General features: G+C 35.9%; 1 protein-coding gene across 1 annotated transcript; it reads right to left on the bottom strand.

Annotated features, from left to right (window-relative positions):
• Positions 1–1688: 1688 nt before the first annotated feature.
• On the bottom strand, positions 1689–11487 carry LOC121414996 (low-density lipoprotein receptor-related protein 4-like). Its single transcript, XM_041608035.1, has 4 exons — positions 11266–11487; positions 9999–10161; positions 8722–8843; positions 1689–2729 (listed from the first exon to the last, which is right to left on the bottom strand). Exons 1-4 carry the CDS (start codon positions 11429–11431, stop codon positions 2455–2457), a joined length of 726 nt encoding a protein of 241 aa, XP_041463969.1. The 5' UTR covers positions 11432–11487; the 3' UTR covers positions 1689–2454.
• Positions 11488–11762: the final 275 nt, after the last annotated feature.

Below are 11762 nucleotides of genomic sequence, written 5' to 3'. Positions count from 1 at the left end.
GTTGCGTTTAAACGCAAGTCAAAAAATCAGTCGCAAGTCCCAAATGCGCGCTGTTGATCGGTTGAAAATCAAGTTACGCATGTTTTTCAGAGTTGCGATTGATTGCAACTCTCTCTGCAACGCCCCCCCCCCCAGAAGGAAAAACCAGTTCGACTGGACCAGTTAGACCAGTATAATTTTAACTGGTAACTCTGGAAATTGTAACATCGGTTTACTGGTCTAACTGGTCCAGTTAAAATTTTACTGGTCCAGTTTTTAATTTTACTGGTCCAGTTTTTAACTGGACCAGTAAAAATTCCAGTATTTCAAGACCAGTTTAACTTTTAGTTAAACTGGTCTTGAAATACTGGAATTTTATACTGGTCTTGTTTCTGGTGATTGTTACTGGTCTCGTTGGTCTTCATACTGGTCTCACTGATCGTCATACTGGTCTAACTGGTCCTCATACTGGTCTTACTGGATCAGTTTATTACATGCATTTGGTTTGTTATATACCATGGCCAGTGAAATGTGATGGAAAAGATGGTTAGTAAATTAATCTTTCTGCTGTTATTTTGAATGTGATGTATAAAATTACAAATTTTCATTGTGAATTAGTTCACACAATTATTTTGAAGGTTTTCATACAACAATGAGTGCTATTGCAAAAATATTCCATTATAAATCCTGATTTTTCTTTAAAAAACAGGAAATATGCAAATGAGGTAAACCACATGATCAGCATCATCAGAATTACTGGTATTACTGGTCTTGACCAGTTTAATTTCTAACATTGAATTACTTTAGACCAGTTGACTATATATCAGAGGAATACATCTTGCTTTGATCTTAATCATAATTAGAGGAAATAATAATTTTAATTATAATATCAATAATTGATAATTATGATAAAATTAATAATAATAATTACAATATCAACAATAATGACAGTAATAAGAATGATTGCAAGAATGATCATAATAATAATAATTGTGATAATCATAAGAGCAATGATAACAATGATAACGATAATAACTTTCTCTGAATTGTAAGATTCATTTTTCGTAATCTGTTAAATGATCTGACTTGAAAGTCATTATTTGGACCAGTAACCAGAATGCAATTGTTTAATCAATCATTTATTCGGTCTTCTTTATTCAGGTTAGACCCTTCAGTATCGAGTATCGTTCTGCCAATAGGCCCTGTCCGTTTCTGTACAGATAAAAACATTAAAATACGCAATAAATTACAAAGTAAAGCCTACATCACTTACTAAGCGAAAACATGATTTGAATATTATAATCACATTCACGCATATACATCCACACACACACACACAGACACCTATTCAAAAGATAAATCTATTACATTAAAACCAACTGTACAGAAAACAACAGTAAAAAATAAAAATAAAGTTGGTTTCAGAGTTAAAAGCCTACAATCATGACAATGCCTCTTATGAATGAACTGATGTTATTGCACGGATATCAGGCGACAAGCCGATTTAGGTAAATAAGCCTTATTATTATGTATGTAGGGAGTGTTTAAAATAACCAGTTCTTGGTTTAGTTCAAAAGAGTGTGGAGTGAGAAGCATATCGAAACTTTTTCGGAATGATATTATTTTCAAATATGATGGCATTAGGTTGTTTTGGATTTTCTACATAATTTACAAATTGTGGATCAACTTTCACTCTTTCAGCAAATCATTATTGCTCTTTGATGAAAAAAAATATATATATGTATTTGCATTATCGTTAGAAACCTGAGTTGCAATTAATCACAAGTTTCCTGAAACTAGCTCCTGTGGCCGGAGTGTAAACTCAGATATATTTCACTTTTATTACTTTCATCATCTCGTAAATATTACTGCGACTACTTCCGAACAGAGACAATATCAATTATAACTAATCAGTTTGGAATAAGAACATAATACGGTTATATATTATGCCTCATGTCTCATTCGAAATAGTATCATATTATCCATTAGAAATTATTAGGAAAAACTTGCGGTGACTTAATAAAAACACGTTCTGTCGGACTGCCCATTTTCAAATGTTTTATTCACGGTGCCTTAGTTGAACGCGCTTGTAACAACCTTCACCCATTTTCACAGACAATGGCAGAGTGGGGATTCAAATTCACAACCTCGCGATTATGAGTCCCATGCTCTGACCACTGGACCACACGACCCGGTTTTTAGATGACACGGTAATCTCAAAACGATGACCGGCCATGAGAACTGGTCATTAGTACCAGTCAGCACATTTTACCCCACTTAAAAAATAACTGATAGCGTGATAGATCACAGCCAATCATTTGATGCAACCAGTTTATATGGATAATTTTGCTGATGAATTGACAATATTAGATACCTTAAAAACATGGTCAAAAGAGGGGGTACAGTGCTATACACAACATCTCGTCATTCAGGTTTTTATAACGCTACAAATTTGATCTTAAAATCTCTGGCTGATCATGAAGGAACTGTTGTGATGTGCATCTTTCGAGGACTCGAAAACACGGTTTCATCGGGGTACTCATGAAAGGTTGGAGAAGATTCGGTGAAATCATCGCAGATGACGATCCCTTTGATACTTTTATCAGTAAAATATATCATCCCATTATGTAACATCATATCCTGTGGAATGTAGTTATCAGATACACCCTGAACTACCTGCATATTGTTCCCATCCAGATCAGTATAGACGAGATGTTTGTCTCCTTCGTCAGCGAAGTAAATACGATTATCTGATTTAGAAGTTTAAAAAAAATGGAGCGTGATACGACTATGACACCTTTTTATTTTATGTGTTTTATTGGTATTCAAAATCACATAATCACAATATTTACAGGTAATTGGAAATGATTTGAAACAGTTCAAAAGCAGTAAAATCACAAAACAGAAATAAAATAAAATGTTGGACACTACGTCAAGTACATAGGCGGTTCCAGGTAGGGGCCGAATGCACCCCCATTGGTGACGCCCCCCCCCCCAAAAAAAAAAAAGGGGGAGAAAATGAAGAAAGATTGAGGGAGAATGAGATTAAAGTGGGAAATGAAGAGAGAAGAAGTAAGTAAAATAAGAGGAGGGAAAAATTGAAAAATCGACAACATTTCAGGTCATTAAAAAAGGAAAACTTTGCATTGCCGGTTTAGGGATATGATAATCTTCTCAAGCATGTCAAGAACATTGGGCTTAAAATCCCGTTAAGGTCAATATGAACAAATTATTCTTCTGCACGGAACTCCAGATTTAATTATATTCTGTTTTAGCGAGATGTACATCATGTTTGTTGTTATAAAAGTGTTCTATGTAAAATAAATATCAGCTTGGGGTACGGGCTCGCATTATTATGATAAGTGGGATACGTAAAGGCCTATCATCTTAATGAATTCCTACCAACAGTCCTGGGAAAATCCCATTTTTAGCTCAGTATATCAAATATTAAAGCTTTCACTTTGTATTTGCAATATCGAATCAGTTGTTTAATTGAATATGCATCTTGTTCACGATTACAAACAGTCCTGACCAAATTTTTGGTCAGAATATCAACATTATTTCAGCTCGTGCTTCGCGGTCGCATCAATTGATTAGTTAGATGACCATACTGCTCATGCTTACATAAACGCGTGATTATGGTCCGGTAACAAAAGTTAACGATTGATCATACACTCGATTCTTAGGATTGATTGTACATCATATTCAATAGAATCAAACGTAGAAAACTGTTCTACAATCATGGCTAAGCTTTGTGTTACAGGCCCAATAGATCCGCTTTTCGTGTGCAAAATTCTTCCATGCGACACCATGCGGGACTACTCTGGCAGCTGGCTAGAGATATACGAAATGCTATAGGCCTACATGGTAGATATTCCCGACCTTTCGTTTGAGGACGCGTACGCTTATTTAGAACGGTAGATCATTTTGGGAGAGACTTTTGGGTCCGTCGTCATGGTCGTAAAACTCCGTCCTGTAATGCAAATTGTGTGACATGAGATTTTTTTTTTTCGTTTCGCATCTGGAACGGAAACATTCAATTTGCGTTTCGTGTGCAAAATTCTGGTTGCTACTATGGTAACAGCGATATCTGATTTAGGACGACTTTCCAAATAAAATCCAAATTTGGTTCCTCCCAGAGCTCGAGAGGCCGCCCGGGGGACCCACTTCCATTGAATGGTGGATACCAGGCGCGACCACATGTAAAAAGGGAAAGAGTGGGTATACGTATAGGCCTAAGTAGCGTTATGAGGGTGTGAGAAACAATGATTAAAATACTGAAAAGGGATATATTTCCACTACTTGTAGGGTGTCACAACCCAAATACTTGTTGAGAGATGCATTTTCATAATCTGGAAAAGACCTTCCCTTGTTTAGGGTGCTTTTCGAAACCCCATGGTCGCGCCTGGTATCCACTCATCAATGGAAGTGTACCCCCCCCCCCCCATTTCTGCGGAAAAGTAAAACATACTGCCCATTACATTGTGTGCTAGAGGCATATCGGTAGAAGGTGCTGGCAAAAGAAAAAAACTCCGCAAATTTAGACGGTTTATGGCCTGTTGCATGCTGTGTACATGTCAACGCATGGGAAATGATTCGGCTTGAGAGGTGATCTGACCCATGGAATCAATTGCCAGTGATCCACAAATAATGCACATTAAATGCAATATCGATTCGATGGACTGTAATGATCTATATCTAAGCCTTAATTCTGCAAGTTTTTCCTTACTCAATATGTACTCGATATGTTTGAAAAACCACTTTCTTATCCATGTCATAATCTACATTTCGCATGTCTCCAGCCAGCTGGAGTCATAGCCATGATACAGGTACAGTCCCGCCGCGAGCTTAGGCAGGCAAATGACATGGCATGGCATGCTGGTATCGTATGAAAGAGCTTTGCACACGAAAAGCAAGATCTATAGGGCCTGTAACACAAAGCTTGGCAATGATTGTAAAACAGTTTTCTACGTTTGATTGTATTGACTGTAATGTATAATCAATCTAGAAATTCGAGTCTATGATTAATCGTTAACTTTTGAGTTACCCGACTCTAATCTCGCGTTGTAGAGATTTGCGAAAGGTGCCTTATGACATGGATAAGAAAGTGGTTTTTCAAACAAATCGAATACATATTGAGTGAGTAATAACTTACTGAATTAAGGCTTAGATTTATTCATTTATTCATTCATTTATTTATTTATATATATTTATGTACATCATATAACAGTCCATTGAATCGATATTGCATCTCATGTGGATCATTGGTGGATCTCTGCCAATTGATTTGATTCCATGGTTCACATCACCTCTCCAACCAAAACCATTTCGCATGCGTTGATATGTACACAGTATATGCAATATGGCAATCCGTCTGAAAAACACCCTAAACAAGGGAAGCAAGTCTTTTCTAGATTAAGAAAATGCACCCCTTAACGGGCCCTAAACAAGTATTTGGCGTGAGAAACTTTGCCCTTAACAAGTATTGAAAAATACGTATATTCCTAACGAAAAATATCTTTTTTTTTCACTATTTTAAATATCGTTTTTGACACCCTTATAACGTTACATACGTAACGTGCCCACTCTTGAAAAGGAAAACCATTTTTACACGTGTCGCGCCTAGTATACAGTCGCCAATGGAAGTGCCCTCCCCCCCCCCCCCCCCGGAGGCCCCTCGAGCTTACGGAGGAACCAAATGTGGCTCTGGAAGCTCGTCCTCAATGGAATATATCGCTGTTACTATAGTGGCAACCCGAATTTTGCACACGAAACGCAGATAGTGGTGCGTTGTGGCCCAGTGGATTAGTCTTCGGAGTTTGAAACAGAGGGTCGTGGGTTCAAATCCCAGCCATGCCGTAATTTTCTTCTGCAAGAAACTGATCCACAATGTACTGCACTAAACCCAGGTGAGGTAAATGGGTACCGGTAGGAAGTAATTCATTAAAAAGCTGTGTGCGCTATGAACGCCTAGCTTAGCCGGGTAATATAGGAGCGCCTTGAGCACCTAACAAGATGGATATGTGCGCAATATAAATACCCTATATCATTATTATCATTGAATAATAAAATAGGCCTATCTAAAAAAAAAAAATAGCGCTTCGCGTTCCATTGAAAATTAAATTCCGTCCGTCAACATTTCGTCAAACAACATTATTCAGTCGGTCCAAACATTACTTTGTCTAACCACCATTTCGTCGCATAACCAATTGGTCTAATATCCATTTCATTTTTATTCATTTTGCACAATTTAACACTTAGTCCAATTATATCAAATGGTATATGGAGTAACTGGCTATTGGACCAACTAGTTATTAGACGGAATGGAATTAGACTAAACGAAAGTAGACCATGTGGTGAGTGGACGAACTAATGGTATTAAAAAATAATAGTAGACGAGTTGGCAATGGACGAATTGGCATTAGATGAATTCGAAATAAACCTTCCAGATTCGTGGTTCGGTAAATTTGAAAGAATTCAGAATTAGGGTTGAGGCTGTTTTAGGGTAATGAAAGTTATTAGCAGAGCGAGTATTGCATAGGTGTAAGTTATAGTTATTTTGGAAAAAAATTGATAATATTAGGAGCATATCTATAATTAACTGAGTGCATAATATACATAAGTGAAGCAATCTTAAATTTATGAATATCGTAGACTGTCATTGTTTTAATCTAAAAAATATAATGGCCCTGATGGTGTCAGATGAAATGAAAAGTGGCCCCAATATTGAGCCTTGCGTACTCCGCATTAAACTTTAGAATAAGAAGATTGACAGTTAAAAGTGAATTGATATCTATAGTTTAAATAACAAAAAAATCACATGCTGCTATGCCCGGGATACCATTTTCTTTTAATTCATATAGAAGAATCTTTTAGATTTACAATGATGAAGTAAATATAGAAATTACTGATTTTTTCAACTTTGAAAAAGCTAATAAAAGCAATGTTAGAAAAATTTGTATCAACTCTTCAGCAATTTCTACATCTTTATTTTGTTCCCATCTTATATGAAAAATGTTGGAAAATCGGATTTTTTTCTAGCCAATTTAGTTGTCTAAAAATTTCTATACCTTAGAAAGATTATTTTTATTTACTTGTATTAATTCGCAATAAAATTATTCACGGGCTGGCTTTATCGTCTTATTTAAATTATTACGATATGTTTTTAACTTAGTATGCGATTGAACATCACGTTTAATAGAAAATATCTTATAGAGTCTATTTTTCTTATTAATACATCTTAGTATTGAAGGAGATGCCAAAGGTTTCCTTGGAACATATTTCTTTTTACGACACATCTTTTCACACTTTTTATCTATAGCCTCGTGGAATTTACACAAGAATCGTTCATAAGCATCGCCAAGATTGTCAAATGATAATATACCAGTCAAACTAATCTCAGAGAGCTCCTTTTTTCAAAGCATTTATAATAATAATAATTATACTTGCTTATATAGCGCTTAATACTTACTTTGTCAGAAGTCTCTAAGCGCTCTACAGTATATACAGCATATTTACCCTGGCTTTAGCAGTGCAGCTGTTACGCGCGCTGCGTTTCAAGGAATAAATTCCTGCCAGGTACCCATTTACCTCACCTGGGTTGAGTGCAGCACATTGTGGATCAATTTCTTGCTGAAGGAAATTACGCCATGGCTGGGATTCGAACCCACGACCTTCTGTTTCAGAGTGATAGTTGTAGAGTTTACATATTTCATACAATAATGGGACAGATGTGATCTAAAGGCATTCTTAATGCTTTTATTTTCTATCAAAGAAAAAAACGGGTATATGGTCAGTGATACCAGTTTTGACATTTTTAAATGAGAGTCATCAATGAGTTATTGATTTTAGTGGGTCTATTGCTTAGGGTGCCAAAAGAGTTATCATAAGCAATATTTACAAAGTCATTTATGTAATTTACATTTAAATTTTTACAGTTAAAACATCATAGCGTGAATTTTACTCCGAACGCTTAAATTTGAGAAATGTTGGACGTGAAACCTAATTGTTATGGTATAATTGACAAATCCATGATAGATATATTTAGGTAAGCAACGGAATGCGTTTGTTGCCAGGGCAACGATGTTTGTTGCCCTGGTAATGGATATATTCAAATTCTGCCGAAATTCCTATTGAAGAGAGTCAAAGGGGGCCTAAGCTTTCGATCCTAGCAAAATCTTCTTCGGAGGCAAAATGACAAACATATAAAGGGAACAACCATAATATAGACCACAGACATTCAACAGCAACACTGGAAACAAGGAGACAAAAGGGGCATTAGTGAGAAGAGATGACCAATCAGGTTAATGAAGGGGGTGAAAGAAAAGGGTATAGGCAGACACAAAGGGAAGTTAGTGTAAGTAAGGCCAAAGGAAGACCTCAAGTGGGGAGGGATTAAGATATGAGGCAGGCAACATCAAATAGGATCTATAACAAAACAGTGATGGGGCTATGAGGAAGAGATGAATAACAAGATAATTAGTGAGAGGTGGGTCAAACAGGTAACAAAGAAAGGCATAATAAACTGGTACATAAGAGTGGGGAAAAGGGAAAGAAAAGGGAACAACTGATAATGTGCAAAGACATAAGTATGTATGATAGAGCATTAAACAAACTAAGAGAAAAAAGTAAGTCTAAAAGTAAGTATAAAAGTATATAAATATATCCAAAAGGAAAAAAATATATAGGTATATATATACAAATGGTGTAACTGATATTGAAATTCCTATTTGTTTTACTTACCTGAAAGACTCACGTCTAATCCAACTATTTTGTCGTACGCTTCATTTTCAAACAGCATAGTTCTTCCTGATTGATCTAGATTTATCCGTTCTATTTTTCTGGTGTGGGACCAGTATAGATGTCTATAAAGATATGAAGTAATGTGCCCGTAATGAGTCAGGTCTGAAGAAAATTTAGATATGTGTAATATTAAGGACTGTAGCCCTACTGATAACAACCCTTTTTTAACCAAGGATAGAATCCACTTCTAATACACGCTGATATTTCAGCAAGCCCATCATAGCATTACCCTTGTCCATCCTATATACGATAAGCAGGTGATAAAGCGTTCGTTAATCTCAATAAAATAATCTCAACGCAAAATAGATATTTTGTTTTACCTTTTTTTGCAAAATATATTCATTAAAGAATAATTAATTCATTATTTTCACATCTTACCGGAAGCGTATATAAAGATGAAGGGTAAATTCATTTCATAACGATTCCATTACCATGATTACTGTTCCTCTGCCGTTCTTCTTAATTTATTCAATATAATTTTGTAGAGAGGACTCGATATGTCTATTTACATTGGGAGTCTGAAGTGTGTATGTGTGCATTTCTTCCCTATTCAATTGATTGTATTCCTCTAACCGCCCTTTCACACGGTGAAAATAGTAATTCTAATGATGATTACAGTGAAAAATAAGGCTAATTATCAATATTTAGCACGTGTGAAACCAAACTAGAACATGATTAGAATCACGAACGCTAATCACAGTCACGATTACAATGGATATCATCATTACAATGATGATTAGAGATTCATGTGTGAAAAGGCCCTGCAATACCCATGATGACTTATCATATCTGTTAACACCCATATGAACTTAGGATAAAAAATTATGGTAATATCAATATTGACCAACCCCAACTCAGCAATGTTTGACATCCGATTGACGAGTGGATACCATGCGCGACCAAAAACACGTAAAAAGGATGTTTTTTGTAAGACAAGGCACGTTACGTACGTAACGTAATAAGGGTGTCAAAAACACTAAAATGATGAGCAAAGGGTATCTATTTCGCTAGGTTATTTACGTGTTTAGGGTCAAATTTGCGAGGGTATATACAATCAAGACTAAAATGTTTTATAAAGGACGTACTTTTTGCCCCAGGAGTCAACACTACGTGTTTAGAGTATAATTTGCGCAAGTTTAGCCCCGAAGGAGTTGGGAATATCACAATCCTCTGTTTGGGCGTGGCCGCTTACATCCCATGAAAAAATAAGGACTTACCCTGTCGACTCGAAGACTACCAATGCCCTTGGTTTGTCAATGTTACTCGTAACCTCTGCAATTTCTTCAGTACCATCAAGTAAGATTGATCTGATTTCAGATTCATCCCGGAATGCACAATAAATCCTTCTTGCAGTTTCAGCAATAGCTATGTCAACAGGAGCTGTGGATATCAAATTTTTGCTTATTATTTCTTTATTTATATATTTATTTCGTCTTTATTGAACAGGGTAGCCACATCAGTAGAGAATACTCCCATACTAGGGGGCCCTGCATAACATAAAATACATAAACACAAATATGAAAAGATTCAATGGTAATATGAAATATCGGTGCAAAATAATAATGAAAGCTAGGAGGTGAATGATGAATACTAAAAAAATCCAGTCTCTGAACGCATTGTTTTCAAGATTCTTGTTCTTGTTTTTAAAGCACGTACGGGGGGAAGCTCCTGGTTATCTATCAGACATAATTAGTAATTATATTTATATGGGCATTACTAGATTCCTTAGATCACTTGCTGACCAATACCTCCTTAAACACAGAAGAAGTTTTAGTTTATATGGTGATAAAGAATTTGCTAACTTTGTGCCCTAATGGAATAAACTGCCTGTAACAGTAAGATCTACTGACAAGTGAAAAACTTTTAAATCTCTGCTTAAAACACATTCATTTGCTCATTGATTTTTTTTCTCCTAATTTGATTTTTTTTTAGAACTATAGGTTTGAATATTCATGTTTAGTTCTCTTTCGTAAGTTGTTTCTTTGTTAGGGTTTAGCTTAGGCCTGGTGTTTTTAGAGCCCTTGTGAGTTATGTACCTGCCGGATTGCCTTCTGGGAAAGTTTCTTAAACTGCGGGTAAACAGGGCATTAAGATCAGGCACCAGTCCCGTAGATATATTTTAAGTTTTGTTTAATGTAATTATTATTAGTTATTTATTGTAAAGCGCTTTGATCATATTTTTGGTAAAGCGCTATGTAAGTACCTGTTATGTATGTAACGTCTGGGGTATTTGTTGAATTACCATCATATCTCTGTAAGTGTATTGGTCTTGTTCATAAAACGTGGAAATGCGAGTAACCAAGTATCACTAAACATCTTGTGCGAGTTATAGTAGTTTTCAAAGTCAGCACTGCTGCTATATTGAATCGCGTTATGCAGGTGATACCGCCAGAGGCATTCCCCTTGTTTTCTGTTTACATTTGTCATCATTTTCTCTTCACGTCCTGAGAAGAATGAATAAATAAACTGAATTGAATTATTTACCGTTGTAATAAAAACCAGTAATACTTTGTTTGCCTGTCCCATCCACATTAGCACTATATATAAGATCGTCTCCAGTCTCTGTCCAGTAAACTCTATCATCAGTGTGATCATATGTGATATCCCACGGTTCAGATGCTGGGTTGACAGGTAAAAAGGTGAAGGTCATACTTGACAGATCAGACCAATATATATCATCGTTGCCATCATCGGTGACGAATATCTTGATACCTATTGAAAGAAGTAATGAGATAAACAATCAGAATCTGCAATTTTCCATATCAAGCATGTCAAGTAAACTCAAAACAGATTGGATTTATTTCAACCAAAAATTATATATTTCCCTTTTAGAGGAGAAACTGACACATTCATTAAGATGGTTTAATACATATCGGTCGTCTGGCTCCGAACACGGTGTACAATTATCATTTTTCAATGGATGAAAGTTTAGATGCTATATAGGGGTAGGCAAGGCAACCCGATTGTGAATTCATTTCTGT

Source organism: Lytechinus variegatus, chromosome 5 (assembly GCF_018143015.1).
Source record: "Lytechinus variegatus isolate NC3 chromosome 5, Lvar_3.0, whole genome shotgun sequence".
NCBI classification, from domain to species: domain Eukaryota; kingdom Metazoa; phylum Echinodermata; class Echinoidea; order Temnopleuroida; family Toxopneustidae; genus Lytechinus; species Lytechinus variegatus.
The sequence above is the reverse complement of the archived record's forward strand: the minus strand, read 5'-3'. Positions and strand labels throughout refer to the sequence as shown.